An 18499-nucleotide genomic window follows, 5' to 3' on the forward strand; every position below is an offset into this window, starting at 1 on the left:
AATGACTGCAAATTTCTTATCGACTTTTGTCTTTTCCTGAGACTTGGCTTCCCATTTTTCCTTTTTGATAAGTCCTTCCGCCACAGAAACCAGCACGTGCAACGGATAACCCACTTCCTGCAACTTGTTGGACTGCAGGAAAAGGCTTTCTTCAATTGCATGTTCGCATGACTTTTTTATGCAGTTTACAAACCCTAAACGAGCTATGTTTCTTTTTATGAGCTTTGAACGCGCGGAACTGAAAAATAAGGGCATTTTTTCATCCCGGGGATGATAAATCAAGCAAGTGTGGTCTTTCAAAAAAGTTAACTTGATGTCGAGGAAGCGTATGCTACCGTTCTCAGGAAGTTCATGCGTGACGACAAGTGGAAATAAGCTATGCTTAAAATGATCTAAAACGCTTCCTACCGCTTCATCGAGGGCGATTGCAGTGATGTCTAAAAATATTAAAAAATCATCCACAAAACGAAAAACTTTTAACACCCCTACGTCTTCAAGGCAAGCAAAAAGCCTTCTGTCCCGTTCAGCTAAAAATAGGTCACTTAACAAAGGACCAACGCTGGACCCTATACATATTCCTTGTTTCTGCAAAAACAGGTCATCGCCGCACATTACAAAAGTGGAATTAAGATACGTACTTAAGAGCTCTAAAAATCCCCCAACACTTACTCCCACTAAATTCTGGAAAGCAATAGGGCCAGCGTTCTCAATACATCTTTCAACGCACTGCAACAATCCGTTTTTCGGCAACGAGTAGTACAGGTCTTTTACTCATCTATCTTTCACTACTCTGTAGTAATGCCTTGCAGGCATTATCAAGAGTATAAAAATCTGTTTCTTGCATGTAATAAAGATCAGTTGGAAGTGAGCGCTCGTGTTGTGTGTCTTATTCTCGTCCTTGTTTTTTGCGCTTTTACGTTCAGAATTGATCAAGCAGCCTGAAATGCTACTTGATGTCCTGTCGGCGTCTTCTCAACGTGTTTTCCTTCCCTCAAGTAGAAGAGCCTCTCAAGGAAAGTGATCCGATCGTACTAGTATTGACGAAGATCCCGTCACTGAAATTTTTGTTAAAAATCGTAAAAATATGAGACAAAAGATGATGGCTAGATAACACGCCAAAAAAAACTCGGTCAAGTAACACTGAGAATAATAAGCAAAATGTATTCTCCGTAGCGATGTTCTAAAAACCGGCTCGTCTCATATCAGTTTCGACAGCACCGAGAATTTGCCACATCATCAGACAGGAAGTATCCGAGACCAATAATAGCTCATCAAAACTTGTTTTCCTTAATATCACCTTGCGTTCGCTCTAAAAGTGGTTCGATGAGAAGATTTTAACAGATTTTAGTTTCGTCAAAATGCTGAAAACGCCGGTCACACGGCTATTTACAGATGTGCGCACATTGCAATACAGTAAGGTTTAGCTGCTTTGCGAGACCATCCTTGTGACGCAGTCCGGGCCTACGACATACTGAAGTGCACAAGCACCTGGCTCAAAAAGAAGGATCCATGACAAACACTTTATTGTAAAGCGAAAGAAAAAATCACTGCACACAAAAACTAGGCCTCTGCCTCGGTCTCCTCGAATTCCCCCTCATCCTCAACAGTGGCCTCCTGGTACTGTTGGTATTCTGACACCAGTTCGTTCAAGTTGGACTCTGCCTCGGTGAACTCCAACTCGTCCATGCCCTCTCCGGTGTACCAGTGCAGAAAGGCCTTGCGGCGGAACATAGCTGCAAAAAAAAAATAATATATCAAGCAGGCGGGGTCACACTCCTAGAACTGTCCCTGAAAATGCGCTGTTCCAGAAAATCGACAGCAATGAGTACCTACAATGAAAGCATGTGATTTTAAGAAGCACTTTCAAATCAAACACAATGGTCACCTGTAAACTGCTCGGAGATCCGCTTGAAAAGCTCTTGAATGGCTGTGCTGTTCGCAATGAAAGTAGCAGACATCTTCAGACCTCGAGGCGGTATGTCACAGACAGCTGTCTTTACGTTGTTCGGGATCCATTCAACGAAGTAACTCGAGTCCTTGTTCTGGATGTTGAGCATCTGGTCATCGATTTCTCGCATGCTCATTCGGCCTCTGAAGACAGCAGCAACTGTCAGGTAACGACCGTGGCGGGGGTCGCAAGCAGCCATCATGTTTTTGGCATCGAACATCTGTTGCGTCAGCTCCGGCACAGTCAGAGCCCGGTACTGCTGGCAGCCGCGGGACGTGAGTGGAGCAAAGCCAGTCATGAAGAAGTGGAGGCGAGGGAAGGGCACCATGTTAACGGCCAGCTTGCGAAGATCAGCATTCAGCTGCCCAGGAAATCTGTGAGGAATGGGACGGTGCTTGATTAGAAGCCCGCTTAATTCACAAGGGGAGAGAGAATTTACAGAGGTATGTTGGACGCTCTTGTTTGGGAGCAGTCAGAACAAGATTGTGGTAAGATTATGGAGCAGCTACAACGGTCAGTGGAGGCATCTTGTAGAATGTCGCGATTGTTGTTCATTCAATGCTTTTGAATATCGGGTCATCAAATTTGAAATTCAGTTCTCTTCACGCCAGTGCAGACAACGAAGCCCAATGAAAGAACGAACTCATGGAAATTTCAGACGTGACATAGTTTACACTTTGCCAGTCTGTTCTAGCGAACATTAAAACTGCATGCCTGCTATTTGCCTCAAATTACAACGGCGGAGAAACAAAGCAGCTCCAGTAAGATAACATGATTTCTTCTGTTGCTGGTTTCGATTCATTGGCAAAATCACAAAAAATAAAAATGGATTCTTCACGTGGTCACTGCTTCGTATCCAGCTTCAAAGGTTATACAAATTGCTGCATTAGGAGAACATCGATGGGTATGAACTTCACCGGTCTGCCGGTTGTCGTTGCACTTTAAAATTATGTGATCGTTCTCCAGGCCCTAAAACACCATCCCCCAACAATGGCAATCAGTATTTATTCCATACTGACTGCTTAGCAGGCTAATGTGGTACTCTGCTCCCAACTTCCTCAGAAAGTGCCACTATTTATAGAAGAAAAACTTCCATACCAAAACGTGGGAATTTGTATTCCCTTTTCCCGAAGAGAAAATGGGGATAACTGATTTCACTGTACGTGAGGCTTTATATGGAGGTCCTGTACGCTAGGATTAAGGAGCTGAACGAGATAAATGTGCGCTTTATAAAGGAGAAACAGTTCAAAAAGCATTCTCCACTGACTCACACCTAAATTATTTCCAAGAGATTTGAGATGTTTGCTTTTTGAACAGAGTAGTTTTTCATCATTTACAGCGCGAGGCCTTAATTTACCTTTTCGCCTCATGAGTTATCTGAGGTACAGTGCTTAAACACGGCCATTTTATTCCCAATGTGTGCAATCGTATGCCGTAGATTAGGCGCCGCTCCATTATTCCCGACGACAGCCGCCTTCTTGTTATTGCTGCCGCAGCCGAATTCACTTTCCTTGAAGTGCTTTTCAAAGCTTCCTTGAGCAGCTGCTTGGCTGGCTATAGCAGGTGCGGTGTAGTTTTTATGCGGACGGTGAGGGTGCTTTTATTTACTTTCTTGCTCGTCATTGTATTTTCTGAAAATATTGCCACCACATGCACTTTATACATGGAGATGAGCTGTAGTGTATTACTCTAAATATTTTGTAAAAGACATTGGCGACCGCAGTCTTTGCAGTGCTTGTTCCATAATGAACCGATCACTGCCGTCGGAACTAGCAATTCGGCGGATGGTGTCGACCTCTTTGGGCTCTTTATGAACATGCATGAGGCGCTTAAGTGACCCCTTGAACGAAGCTGCGAAATACTTACCTCAGGCATGTGGTCACACCCGACATCGTTGCAGAAACCAAGTGGTTAAGGTCTCCGTAGGTGGGAGTCGTGAGCTTCAGCGTCCGGAAGCAGATGTCGTAGAGTGCTTCGTTGTCGATGCAGAAGGTCTCGTCGGTGTTCTCCACAAGCTGATGCAGTGACAAAGTAGCATTGTAGGGCTCGACGACAGTGTCCGAAACCTAGAGGTAGCCGCAGGAAGAGAATGAGAACTTTGTGCATAACGACTAATCAAAATTCAAGGAAGACGCGTTATAAATAAGATCGAAATGTCATGTTTGATTTGTTTCAAAGATGCTGAAATTGGGTCCTGCAGATAATGTCACACACCTTTGAAGAGGGCACTACACTGTAGGTGTTCATGATGCGATCGGGGTACTCTTCACGGATCTTCGAGATGAGCAGTGTGCCCATGCCAGATCCAGTACCACCGCCCAGGGAGTGGGTCAGCTGGAATCCCTGCAAGCAGTCGCAGGATTTCGCTTCCTTGCGCACAACGTCGAGCACCGAGTCCACCAGTTCAGCACCCTCGGTGTAGTGGCCCTTGGCCCAGTTGTTGCCAGCACCACTCTGACCTGAAGGCGCAGGTTGTGAAAGGCGTATACTTGCACAAACTGTATCCTGAAGAAAATCAGTACTGGAATATGCAATAAAGGAAAGCCACTATCCAAACACACTTCACACAGCAGCCAGAAAGGCAACAAAGATTGACTTAAGTGGCCTGATGGCCGTAGCCAATAAGGGGGATAAACACCGCATTTCATAGGTAAAGTTAAGTTTGGATAATATTAGGATGCTGTTACGTGTGAATTAATTTAATTAGTTTTCAGGCATGTAAAGACTATAACAAGTGATGGCTATGTTTCACTCGGCCTTCAGAACTCAATCTCGGCACTAAGTCACTCTGGTAAAAGAGCTATGTGGCAGACAAGACGAGGACAGAAGGAGGCTCTCTGCAGGACCCATCTTTTATCGCTGTCCTAATTTTTTTTTGCACTCTGCCAGATTTCTCCCACTGAGGACTACATCCAGTCAATTAATATGTCACATACCCGTTTTGCTGGAGTGATGTGAGGCGTTGTGTTCTGCGGTGTATCAACTGCGGATAGAATCTTAATTTGGAAAAAGCACATATATTGCCACTCTCGTACTTACGCCCGTTTCGCTGCACATTAAAGTCGTGTTGAACCTTCAAGCTTTTGCGTGAGTCTTGGGGACCCTTCTAACGGAACTTATAAAAATGACTTCATATTCAACTCAAAGGCACTTGATTTCGTGGCTGCATGAAACTGACTGGCACTTGGACTGGATTGAACTCAACAAGGGTACGCAGTGCGTACAGAGATATGGGCACAAATTTTAGCCAGTTCTGCGCATTAAAGTTTAGTCTATATCGTGCGCTCTTGTGAGTGTGCTGATTTAGTGTGCTTTAAGATGAAATGGTGCAAAATTAAATATGTTGCTTCAGGAAATGACGAGCAACCCCTTACCGAACACGAAGTTGTCCGGCCGGAAGAGTTGTCCGAAGGGTCCCGAGCGGACGGCGTCCATGGTTCCCGGCTCCAGGTCAACCAGGATGGACCGAGGCACGTATTTACCTCCTCAAACAGAAAATAAATATCACTTAGGTGCAACAAAAGTACGTTTGTGTGGTTACAAGCCATGCGTGCATCACAAAGAAATAAGCAAAAGAAGCCAAGAAAAGAGATCCTGCTAACAATAAAGATGTGACAGCTGACAAAAGCAGCACTATAATGGCCCTACACCCGCTCCCCACCCTCCAATCCTTAAACAGCAGCTTCAACAATATTTATTCAATTTGGTTGGAGTAGCAAAACCACTTACAATGTGATTAGGACAATTTAAATGCATTAAAATATAGTTACTGCAATTAACGTTGCTTTAAGCCATTCTGTTCTCTATTACTAAACGTTTAATGCGGTACATGGTATTTTAATTGGGAAGGCGCTACTGGGTTATCAGAGGTGCAGTAATGCAGGCGTACGGACTACTTAGGTCCACTTGGGGCTGTTTCACGTGCGATAACATCACCTAGCACATGTCTTAACATTTAGCCTACAACGAAATTCGGCCGCTGCCGCAAGATTCGATCCCACGATGACGCTAAAGCCGAACGCCATAGCCACTGAAGCACAACAACGTTACTGTTGCCAAACATGGCGTTAAAACTTTTATCCCACCCACGACAACACGGGGAAACTTTGTCGAGGTGAGACTAACGGTATGTCATTGTCAAACCTGACCAGGTTATGATTCATGACTCCGTCAGCGGCATTGTGAACAATCCTGATTTGTGAGAAAAAAAATCGTTTTTGATGAAGAACGTTCGAAGTGAACCTAGGTGTGCTGAAAAAAATGTGGCCTGAACAACTGCACTGGCATAACATGCCGCAAGCAGAAAAGGCCATGACGCGTTCAGTGCGACTAATCAAAATAATCCGCGATCGGTTTTACGGTGTAAAACTCGCCAGGGCGTGCCGCTCAAGATGCTCCGCTGAGAGGCCAGGGGTCAGTTTAACAGCGTTAAAAAGCAAAGCGCGCTCTACGGTACGAGAAATTTCCGAAGTGAAATTATCAACCGAAATACAGGAAGACGTGTACCGGGGGCCTCGTTGTAGTAGACATTGATGCGCTCCAACTGGAGGTCCGAATCACCATAGTACTCTCCGCTTGGATCGATGCCGTGCTCATCGGAAATGACCTCCCAAAACTGCAAACGTGTAAAGACATCGGTACTCATCATGGTGTCACAGTGAGCAGTGACCACTATCAAAGCACATTTAGAGGCATGAATTCGCTTCTAACACGAAATAACTCCAAAGACCATAAACATCATAGCTGAAACCGCTTCAGGTGGCATTCTGGGGCTCATAATAATTAGCCTTCCTGATGGTGAAAAACTGGCAGAGCCTAAAGCACTTCAGTCCACTGAATAGCGTCAGGCGCGAAACCTAGACGATACGGGAAAAAATCCCATTAAAGAATCCCCGGCCTCCGCCTGATCCCTTTTGATGCAGTCAGTGGGCCTAAGACTACTACATGTCTCCTCTCCGCCAAGAACAACGGTAAAGGCTCAGGTAGGGGACATAAACCAACAAGAAACTCAAATAGCGAGCGGCAAGTAAAATGTCAACTCGAAAACAAAGGTCAAGAACCAGAGATTCCACTTGCGCCGGGACGCAACGTGCTACGCACAGAAGGCACGACTAAGTACAAAAGCAGTGCGGCTACTACCAGCCATGACTTTTTTACAAGTTAAGTACTTAATCCCGTAGCCTGAAACTACATCCTAGAGCACGGTGTTAAGGCCGCAACGCAATCGCTAGCGTAAAACGCTTCGGAACAGGCATTGAGGTCGTAAGAAAGTCGCGACAGCTCCAGCCACGAAATATCCCGAGGCGAAAGAGGCGGCTTACCTTCGCTCCAATCTGGTTTCCGCATTGGCCTGTCTGGATGTAGACTATCTCGCGCATGATGGATGCCACTCCGCGACTCAGCTGCCAAGGTGCCGACTGCCAGCTTGGGTCAGGGGTCCACGTATCTGTAGCCTTGCGCCGCAACGTCGCTAACTTCTTCTTCAACTGTTTTCCTATGTTTACACGTGGCAACTTGATAGCACCTAAGAAAGCGCTACAGGCTGTTTCTCCCAAGGTAAATGTGCCTTTGAGCCCGTATGTAAGACTTTCAGTTCACGTAATAGATGCCGTGTAGAGCATATGCGCAGTACAATACGAACTTTTTCTCGTTGCGGATATCATCCGGCCAGACGGGGTGCTCACACCTGGCTGCAGGGGCGAACGCGCTGGCACGCGTCATGTCCAGCTTTTACTTTCTTTTCTCAGTGCTCGAGAGGTAGAAAAGAAGAGAAAGAGGCTGGCCTGAAAAATAAATATCTGGCCTGCTACTCTGCACTGGGGAACGGCAAGAGGAGAAAAAAGAGGGTCACGACGGGACATGATGATGATGGGAGGAGGCAGATGGAAAAATACAAGGGAGAGAAGAAACTTTATTAGGATCGTATGGCGGGACTTCCCTTAAGCTCGGTGGGTGGTTTGCTCATTTCAGGATTCGACTGGCCTTGGCCGCCCGGCGAACTTGTTGGATGAGTTCCTGCTGGCCCTCCAGGATATATAGGGTAGCTGTTGTTGTTGGTGCCCTTACAAAAGATGGCCCGTACCCGCACTAGAGGATTGGCTAAATATAGGAAGGCAAAGATATCAGTTGTTGTTGGCCTCATAAAAATCGCGCATACTCACAAGAGGCATTGGCCATGACCAGGCGGTGACTACCACTTTTGTAGATTGCATGTGGCAGAAATGAGACGATATTCCAAATTTGAGCAACTCAGTTTCTCTCAGAGATGGTTGAGGGTGGTAAGAAAAGAAAAACAGCAATAGGAATATAATAAAATGAGAAGACCGAAACAAATGGATAAAAGGTGTAGAACTACAGATCATGATGGCAGTCGTTTAAATAATAATAATCTGTTTTGGGGGAAAGGAAATGGCGCAGTATCTGTCTCATACATCGTTGGAGACCTGGACAGCGCCGCAACGGAAGGCATAAAGGAGGGAGTGAAAGAATAAAGGAAGAGAGAGGCGCCGTAGTGGAGGGCTCCGAAATAATTTCGACCACCTGGGGATCTTTAACGTGCACTGACATCGCACAGCACACGGGCGCCTTAGCGTTTTTCCTCCATAAAAACGCAGCCGCGGTCGGGTTCGAACCCGGGAACTCCGGATCAGTAGTCGAGCGCCCTAACCACTGAGCCACCGCGGTGGGTAACGCGCCGTAAGGGAAGGAAAATGAATGAAAATTGATTTTAAGAAAAGGAAATAACGCATATATATACATCACATATCTCGGTGGATACCCGAACCGCGCCGTAAGGAATTGACTATTTCCGACGCGCGGTGCCGATAATTACGACCACTACTACTATACAACTACTACGCCAACGGCTTTTCGACCGAACGAGCGGTACACGCTGTCGCGTAAAAAGAAAATCTTAAAAAGTACACAAAGTAAATTCTGTGAAAGAACGTTGCGATTATGCGCTCAGGCTTCGTCTTCCTCGTCTTTAAGTTCATACATACTTTTGCGATGAAAGCAGAAGGATTTATAACTTTCATTTTTATTGACTGATGGATTACGCTATTACGAGCGCACTTATCTATACTGCGAGAGAAAAGGCGCTGATAGATAGATGGCTTGCGGAGAGTCAGTCTTACTTTTAAAAAAGCCCAAGATATAGCACCCGACTGCAGTCAGCTTTAATCAAATATACACAACGTCTACGTCATGTCAAAAGCTGACAGTAGGCCTCACAGTAGTCACTCTCAAGTATCTGCCAATAAAATGCATAAAAAAGAGCAGCTACGTGCTTAGAGGGAAGAGGCGATCACAACAATTACAACCTCGCTTGTGTAACAGATAACTGCTTTTCCTTGGACTACCTTTTATTCCCTCCCATCTCGCCTGCACGAAAGGGCTTGTCCGAGGCGTTGATTCTTGCTTAACTTCAGCTTAGACCCTTGAAGGTCAACGTCTGCCCCCTGCAGGGATGTTAACGACGTGCGGATGCCAAGCCAGTCTGTTATAGCCACTTATCCGGGTGCTTTCTGCCCGTCAAAAATCAAGGCAGGGTCTTTAACATTTCAGGCGTGGCTGTTAACGTCGTCATCTGCAGTTCAACAGCTGCTGATGCTACGGCCATAGTGCAGGAGCTTACAAGTCCAGCTTCCGGTGCATAAACTGTGGGAACGCTTGTACAAACAACCTGCACTGACCAGAGCGAGAAGTGCTGCTTTTACGGTGGGGTCAACGATGCACACCGCTCATATTGCCGCTCCTTCATCCTTGAGATAACTGAGCTGAAATGCTGCTCATGCTGAAAGGCATTAGCAGAAGTTACATAGATGGCCTACGGTTACGCAGGTATGACCACTTGTCAAGAAGTCACGTTAGATTCGATAGTATGACCACTTGTCAAGAAGTCACGTTAGATTCGATGGTCTCTCAGGCGATTGCGGCTGCCGTGGAAGCTTTCATGTCTAAGAGTGTTGAGCGGATAGTGTCTATACAAACAAAGCGGCCGTGTTGTCTTCTTTCTTGTGTGTATTCTTGGCGCTAAAATCCTTGTAAAATGTCTCGGAATGGTTAACTGACGTTCTGGCAGCTCAGCTTACGCATGAGTGTCATGCATGCTTGCATGGCCCCTCTCATGATACCTTTTTCCTCTCAACTTACCCAGCCTTCCATATCTGAAAGAACTCAGCCCCAGGAACGAACTATTGTCTCTTCTCTTGTACTTTGTTCTGGAACATCCAGGGATGTTGGAATTGCCTATGATTCAGAGATAGTGGAGGATGCGCGTGCTCGCAAACGCAATGGGCCTGAATAAGTGAACATTTCTTAAAGTACGCCAAAGTAGAAGCTTGGGCGAGCTGGTACTCATTCTGAAACAGCGCAAACAAGACAAGGACGAAAGAAACGTACAACGCAGCGCTCGTGTTGTACGTGAGAACTGTTAATCCCGCCATGATTATTGTTTTAGAAAAGAGGCGGCAACAGATTCTTTCAGCGCGTCGGTTTTCTCGTGATACCCGATGACACCTTTCTGGTCTTGGCATGATCACGATCAATTTTTCACGGCGGGGACGAAGAGCGACGTTTTCGAATTGGACATAACATTTCTATGTCAAAGCGACAAGCGTTACAGGGAGTTTGTCATTGACATTCGTCAATACTGGCGTTTATGTAAGAGAGGTTGAAGGTTCGGCTGAGTCAACAGTGACACAGGAGGAAGGACATGTTGGCCGAGTTTGGCTGCTCAAAACAGATGACGCATCCTGTGCTGAGATCACCCGGGACAGGGCGTTGCTGAACGTGCTGATCGTATACGATCGAGGACACCAGCAAAAGCCTTCTCCACAGCAGAAACAGCTGACTTTGTCAATCCCGCTTCTACATTATTACCAGCTGCGCGGACAATTATTGCATATGAGCGAGTTTTTTTATCCAGCAGGGCGTACGCATCTGCTCGCGAGCACCTGTCCCGCCGAACAATTTCCAGCACAGTCTGCTCATCGGCACGCTTCGGACATATGGGATCATCAGCTGGGTTAGCACAGCGTCAACCGCAACAGCTGGAAGAATCAGAACAGGTATCTGATGGAAGATTGTCTCCGCAACTGTCAGCGTGTTGCCGACTTACATGACTTGGTGCTGTGGTCAAACCGCCGGCAGTTCCCACACTGCAATGGCCGCGGTTGCAGTGAGTCTACGCTATATACAGGGCCAAATCTTTAGTTCACAAAGACAAATGACCCTGAAATAGACGCAATAACTGATTTTGTGGGCACCCGATAACCACCAGCCTTCCTTCTACAGCGGAAGACGGGCAGAATACCAACACCGGCATTTTGAAAATTCTGAAAACCTTTTGGGGTGAAGCTCAAGGATAAACCCGTAGTGCAGGCAAGCTGATAAGGAATAAATGGTCTCGCCGGCAGTCAGGTGTAATATGAGTACTGGAGCAAGACCGCCTCACAATCTAAACCAGAAGACATGCACTCTATACCCCTCCTGCCAAACGGTCTTCCTTCTGAAATTTCCAGATGGCGGCTGGTCACAGGCTTCAGTTGCTCCTGAATGATACGAGAGTTTTTGAGTTCAATGGCTCCATCTCCAATAGGGACCAACGCCACAGGGATCACCTCGCAACCATTAATACTGAAAGACTCCATAGGAAAGCTTTGAGACCGCACACTGGCGAACCAGGATGCTGGAGCTTCCCTTGCGGAGGTCGAAGCTATGGTCAAAAGCCTAGCAATTCAACAGCCCTAATTCCCACAGGACAAAAACCTGGTTTAATCCCTCACCCGTGGAACGGCCTCACCAGGAACCGATGACAGTCGAGACGACAGTGCACAGGTCGACAGGTCACCGCTAACAGGCTCCTGTTGACACACACAAGTACCAGAACCTTGTAAGTTGCAGCCACAACTCTGATGGTGGGCGTGCTGAAGCTAGTTCATCAGAACCTGGTCTTTGTCCACTGAAGGACAAAGGCCTCGCCTACGAATATCATTTCGCCCTGTCGTACACCATTCATGTAATCCGGGCAAATTCGACTCATTTCCCCATTTGCTGTTGCTTTCCGTCACGCCTTCCTTCTCTTTGAGTCCAAATATTACCATGAGGGCCCCGTGGGGTATGAATTTTTTGTTAGATATCCAGAACCAAATTAGTTTCCTCCCCCTGATCTCAGCTAGGACATTAACTCATCCCTTTATTCTATGGCACTTGCTTCTAATTCACATGACTATTAAGCTTTCTGTAACCTCCTCCTTCAAGTTGTCGCACTTTCACGATACTCAGAGCTCTAGGTATCTCGCTGTAGCAAGTTTTTAATACAAAAATCGGTATTTTACAAACGCAAACTGCGACCCATTCTCCAGGGCCCTTTCCAGTAGAATATTCTGCCACACTATGACATCGTCACAATTGTTAAAGGACGCTAAAGCAGCTGAAAGAATGTTTATATGTTCGTTTTCCATTTCACTTTGATGCTTCCTTCCCTACCCCCTTCCCCCCACCCCCGGACAGCACATGCCACAGTAGAAGCTGTGTTCACGGGAAGCCTGTGGAGACGGAAGCTTAGCACAGAGTCACCGCACTTCCATAGAAGTGAATGCCGATGCCACTACTATCGGCGGTAAATCCTTCTTGCTCTCAGAGAGCCGAACAGACGCCGCGGCTTCCGTTGGTGGCACGATGGTGATCGTCGTCGGAGGAAGAAAGGAGAGACTGCCGCGAGGCGGCGCCACGAAAGGAGTCAGCGTGAGGCCCCCTAGCGGACCCTCCGTCGATGGAACGGGCCGGCGGCACGAGGTCAAAACCGGCAACTCGGGGACCTCGTCCGCCACGGGCAACGGAGGGACCGGAACAGAGGGCCTGCGCTCCTCGACCATCACCGAGACGGGAGGCCCGTAGACGTAACGGTCCGGGTGCAGCCGCGTGGGGAAGCGGGCGCCGTCTCCCAGTGAGGTGAAAACCGGCAGGAACCAGAGGGCCTTGCGGTGGCCAAACACCTCGGCGATGTTGCACCTGAAGCCAATGTCGAACGAGTCTCTGCGCAAAGAACACCGATGGCGTCCTCAGATGGTGTACGTTGTCGCCTTTCTTTTGTGTGAACGTTCAAGGCGCGTGGAGTCCCCGCTAATCAGTGCTGATAGCAGTGTCTCTGGCATAACTTTTTTCCGCGGAAGCCGTTTTTTCGCTGTTGCTCTAGTACATCGCGACCTCTCCTCTCAGTGTGTCAAGCACGCAGGATGCTCAGAATTCTACTCCACTACCAGAGCATCTTTCACATCTTTCACAAGGTTCAAGCCAATGTCCTCACCACTCCGACGCGTGTTTACCTCTACCACTTACCTCCCGATCCCTCTTGCCTAAGATACCTTCCTGTATGCTAACCTAGAGAACCATTTTTTTCTTTGTCCTGTCGCCATCCAAGCCCCCATTAACCCCCCACTCCCCCTTTCTGTTGCTGTGTCTGGCTGATGTCTTTTCTAACAGAGGATCACCAGGCCCTGGTCAGTCAAGCCGTTCATCTGCTCTGCGCTTAATTTGCTGCCTGAATAAAGTACATTCTTTCTACTGTACTACCCAGGTTCAATAAAAACTAATAATATCGGCTTAGTCTGCACGTAATCTTTTTGTCAGAAACACCATCTCAAAACGTGTAATATGCACAAGCTGGGCTGTCGACAGCTTGTTCGATACCTGTCATCCTTGAACAGATGGGGGCGCAGGTCTTCGAGGGTGGTGACGTTGTTGCACACCATGATGAAGTGCAGGTAGAGGAAGGAGCCAAGCACCAGAACCAGCATCACGCCGAACGCGTAGAGGAAGGTGCAGTTGAGCGTGACGTAAGTGGAGGCGTTGCTGGACCAGGCGTCAGCCACGTGATGCGTGGCGCTGGCCAGTCCGAACACGCACAAGGCCACCACGTAGAAGATGGTGAGCAGGAAGAACTTGTAGGTGCTGAAGCAGACGCACTTGTTGAACCAAGGGCAGTGGTGGTCCATTTTTGGAACGCACCTGCGAACATGCGCCAGGTGAACGTTTCGTCGCGCGCTTGTCCGCACATGGTATAATGGCACCTGAGCACGTCCACACGCGTCCGATAATTATATCCGTTAATACTGCTTTACAAAAAAAGTCTCCGATCCCCTTTGTGTCAGGGCTGCCCAGCTTGTTTTTATATTCGGTCACAGTAAAGCTATCAAGGCGGAGCACCATAACTGCGTTACTGCGCGAGAGGTTCCGACGCTGACCGGCCGCCTAGCACGTTGCTTGCTGCACTTTGCTTGAATCAGGGACTGAAATATTTCTAAGTGGGTGGAACAAGCCTTCCAGATTGTACTGTAATTTGATTATTTATTCAAAGTCTTGTTTCCGTAATATATTTTCTATTTCTTTTTTATATTTTTCTTATTTTTCATTGTTCAAAGGTGTACTCGTCAATACATATAAAACCAATAGAAATAGGCAGTTTTATAAAGTTGTACAAACGAGGAGCGATGGGGTGCTTTAAAAAAGCTTGTGCAGTCTATCTCAATTCTGCTAATCTTTCTCATGAACAGTGGTCAGAGAATCTTCTGTTGTGACGACAGGATTTTTTAGGTTACTGAAACGAAATGCTTTACGATTGGCTACGAAGCCAACTAGCTGAACCCCACTGCGGCCCCACTGTGCTCTATATAAATAACGTCCTAGAATTAAATTGAGCCGTTTGCCAGAAATCTGACCCGAGTGCAGGCAATTGGAGACTGTTGGGAGGGGGGGGGGCTTACCACTCTGGAGGAATGTTGGGGGACGACCACCCCCCTCGACCCCCCCCCCCCCGTTACGGTGTCCTTGGCTTACATATATTATTAGTCGAAGGTTCTAGATCAGAAGGGGGTATGCTCCTCCTCGGACAGTCCAGGGCTGTAGTGGACTCGACTAAGCAGCGCACTAGGGTAATCAGCCATTACTGGCCCTCACGACTAGCGCTGCCGCATGCTCTGAGAAATGGAAAGGTTCAATCTGCGTCGCTCTCAGTGGTCAAATCAACAGCGCTGTGAAGAAAGGGAAGGAGGGACGGCAAAAAGGAAGTAGGAAAGAGGGGCCGCAGTGGAGGTTTGCCCTATTAAATTTAACCCCTTGCATATTGTGCATTTGCTTAATTTCTTTCACTCTCTTTTTACACTCATTTCATCTTACCACAAAGAAAGGTTCTCGAATTTTCTTTAAAACATTTTCCTTCCCTGCAGTGCAGCTAGAAAAAGGAAATGAAAATTAGTTTGGGCGAAAGGAAATGGCGCAGTATCTCTCACATATCGGGTGACACCTGAACCGCGCCGTAAGGAAAGGGATAAAGGAGGAAATGAAAGAAGACAGGAAGAATATGGTGCCATAGTGGAGGGCTCCGGAATAATTTCGACCACCTGGGGATCTTTAACGTGCACTGGCATCGCACAGCACCTCAACTCTGCGAACTCGCGTGTATGTAGCTCCACTCCAGAAGAACATGCACTCGGGCACACAAAAGGGACGACGAAAGGCGCGAGTGGACTATCTGCGCCGCACACATCGACAGGCACAAAATGCTGTATACGTCGACGCAGCCACGTACCCGGATTCAACAAGCGCAGTGGCGGTCGTCTTGGACACCAATTTCAAGGAAATCGCCAGCGCCTCTCTACGGAACTGCTCTCCCACAGTAGCAGAAACTGCTGCAATTGCCCTCGCAATCCAGCACGGCGATGCTACGGGAAATGAGTCAAAATTATTACCGACTCCCATTCCGCGTGTCGCCTCTTCCTCTCTGACAGACTTCCACACTCCGTCGCTCCCATTCTGACTACCCCACAAGTTCAAAATTCCGCATGCAAGCACCAAATCACTTGGACTCCTGGGCACGAGGGGCTCGAGGGAAACGAGGCCGCGGACAGTCTAGCTCGAGGATATACTAACCGAGCGACTAACCTCCCCGACCTCACCTATCTTCCCTCTACGTACGGCGAGCGCCTCCTCCTTCTCCGAACACAAAGACAAGTCTATCCCCCACCACACCGTAAGCTAATGGCGGCAGAGGCGAGGGAATGGCGACAACTACAGACGAACACCTTTCCTAACCTACACAAGTACTACATCATCACAGATATGACAAAATCTGCCCCTGGTGTGGCGGAATTCCAACAACATATCACGTAACATGGGGCTGCTCCGGTCCCAAGCCCCCCGAACTAGACATACATCACTCCGAGGAACAGTGGTAGTCTGCCCTGCTCAGCTCTGACTTGGCGACGCAGCGAAAGCTGATATCCCAAGCAAAAGCAACTGCGGTGGACATTGGGGTCCTGAAATAAGGACTCCACCCAAAATCTGTATTTTCGCGTCTCTATCCTATCTTTTTGGAATAAATGTTTTCTACTACTACTACACAGCACACAGGCGCCTTAGCGTTTCGCCTCCATCGAAACGCAGCCGCCGCGGTCGGGTTCGAACCCGCGAACTCCGGATCAGTAGCCGAGGGCCCTAACCACTGAGCCACCGCGGCGGGATAAAAAAAAGGGCATAAATTGAAAACTGACAATTGGTTTTCGGGGAAAGTGAATGGCGCAGTATGTGTCACACATATCGGCGGACACCTGAACCGCACCGTATGGGAAGGGATAAAGGAGGGAGTGAAAGAAGAAAGGAAGAAAGAGGTGTCGTAGTGGAGCGCTCCGGAATAATTGCGACCCCCTGGGGATCTTTAGTGCTTCAGGGAAGACTAAGTAATTTTGAAAAAGTAGGGTTTTTCAAAAGCAGACTCCTATAAGAGTGCGTATTTTTATGAAGAAACCAGTGTGCCGGCACCCGGAAAAATAGCCCGCAGGGAACATTGCCGGCATTTTGACCCGATTGGCTAATTCTAGTCAAATAACGGCACAAAGCTAATGAAACGACACTCCTGGAATTCTTCCTCCAACTGTTTGCCGGCAGAATATACCCTGCGCAAAAAACTGCCGGTAATCAAACCTAACCCCAAGAATCACAGAGTGCGCGTTAAAGAACACCAGGTGGTCGAAATTTCCAGAGCCCTTCACTGCGGCGCCCTCATAGACTGAGCCGCTTTGGGACGTTAAACCCCATTAACTAAACTAACTAGCTACCTAAAGGGACACACTCCGCCGGGGGGGGGGGCACTAATATTGATTTGTCCTGTTTCTTTTTCTCTTTTATAAAAACAAAAAACCCTCACAAACGAGGGGGAGAGAGGGGTGCACGTCATGTGACTACAGCGAACCAATAATAGGACACCAGAAAATTTTTAAATTCGTTTTTGAGGAAAGGAAATGCCACAGTAATCGCCTCACATATATGGTAGACACCCGAACCGCACCGTAAGGGGACCTGAAAATCAAAATTTCGACCACCTGGGGATCTTTAACGTGCATTGACATCGCACAGCACACGGGCGCCTTAGCGCTTTTCCTCCATGAAAACGCAGCCGCCGCGGTCGGGTTCAAACCTGGGAACTCTGGATCAGTAGACGAGTGCCTAACCACCGAGCCACCGCGGCGGGTTTATTATTAAAATGAAAATTGGTTGTTGGGGAAAGGAAATGGCGCAATATCTGTCGCATCTCGGCCGACACCTGAACCGTGCCGTAAGGAAAGGAATAAAGGAGTGACTGAGAGAAGACAGGAAGAAAGCCTCCTGTGTATTTTTCTGGTGAATCTGCCGGCTGCCGGCAATATAGCCACTTCCTTTTTACAAAGGCTGTACATAGCAGGGCCATAGCGAACCCTCACCTAAGGCACTGGGAGCAGTGGTGCGCTCGGTCGGGCTTCACCTGCTGACAGCGTTCGCAGAAGCGCACGCCCCCGCTGGTTCCCCGCGTCAGCACGCCCCGGTTCTCCGCCAGGATATCGAGGAACTCTCCGCGGGCCTCGTCGTCGGCGCATTGCTCCAGCAGACGCTGGTCGCTCTCGCTGAGGCCGAAGTAGCCTGGGATGGGCGGCACTGCGGTCACGGTGGTCTGCACGAACGACCAGAGGCACAGCAGCAGCAGCAGGTGGAACACGGTGCTGAAGGCAAAGCGCTGCGCGCCTTCCTTGACCAGGGAGCCGCAGAACACGAAGATGTACACGTAGTAGGCCCACGCGAACAGGCCCACCACCATGGCGACCGGAAGCCAGGCGACGAACTCGTGGTTGGAGCGGCGGCGGCGGGCCGACTCGGAGCCACCCGAGGAGGTCGCCATCGCGAGTATAGGTGCCTGAAGTGGAGCCGCGGTCGACTTTCTGGAAGGTGGAATGCGGTTGGTGGCAGCACGCGCTGCTGCGATGCTGATGGGCGTGTCATGGGAAGAAAAGGAAGTTCATTCAGTACGGAATTGAAACCTGGACTGCCTGGCAAAGGCGTTCCACAATGGCCCCGTGCTACCTATAGTTCCGACTACAGCGTACATTACAGCAGCCAGGTTCCGGCGACAAAATTTTTTAAGAATGACAACTGGATCTTTTTTAAGATCTAATGATTACCTGCACCTGAAGTATTCGTGGAGCAGGCAATCATGCCATTCACGGCAGGTTGAGGTATATC

At 48.2% G+C, this 18499-nt stretch overlaps 2 protein-coding genes across 2 annotated transcripts; both read right to left on the bottom strand.

Annotated features, from left to right (window-relative positions):
• Positions 1-1560: 1560 nt before the first annotated feature.
• LOC144102377 (tubulin beta-4 chain-like) lies at positions 1561-7626 on the bottom strand. The gene is made up of 7 exons (XM_077635692.1): positions 7270-7626; positions 6455-6563; positions 5323-5433; positions 4163-4407; positions 3815-4014; positions 1886-2322; positions 1561-1733 (listed from the first exon to the last, which is right to left on the bottom strand). The coding sequence occupies exons 1-7, from the start codon at positions 7324-7326 to the stop codon at positions 1561-1563; spliced, it is 1332 nt and encodes a 443-aa protein (XP_077491818.1). The 5' UTR covers positions 7327-7626.
• A 4899-nt stretch (positions 7627-12525) lies between these two features.
• Positions 12526-18194, bottom strand: LOC144102481 (palmitoyltransferase ZDHHC20-B-like). The gene is made up of 3 exons (XM_077635767.1): positions 17707-18194; positions 13643-13960; positions 12526-12988 (listed from the first exon to the last, which is right to left on the bottom strand). The coding sequence occupies exons 1-3, from the start codon at positions 18156-18158 to the stop codon at positions 12526-12528; spliced, it is 1233 nt and encodes a 410-aa protein (XP_077491893.1). The 5' UTR covers positions 18159-18194.
• Between the last annotated feature and the right edge of the window lie 305 nt (positions 18195-18499).

Source organism: Amblyomma americanum, chromosome 1 (assembly GCF_052857255.1).
Source record: "Amblyomma americanum isolate KBUSLIRL-KWMA chromosome 1, ASM5285725v1, whole genome shotgun sequence".
Lineage (NCBI taxonomy): Eukaryota > Metazoa > Arthropoda > Arachnida > Ixodida > Ixodidae > Amblyomma > Amblyomma americanum.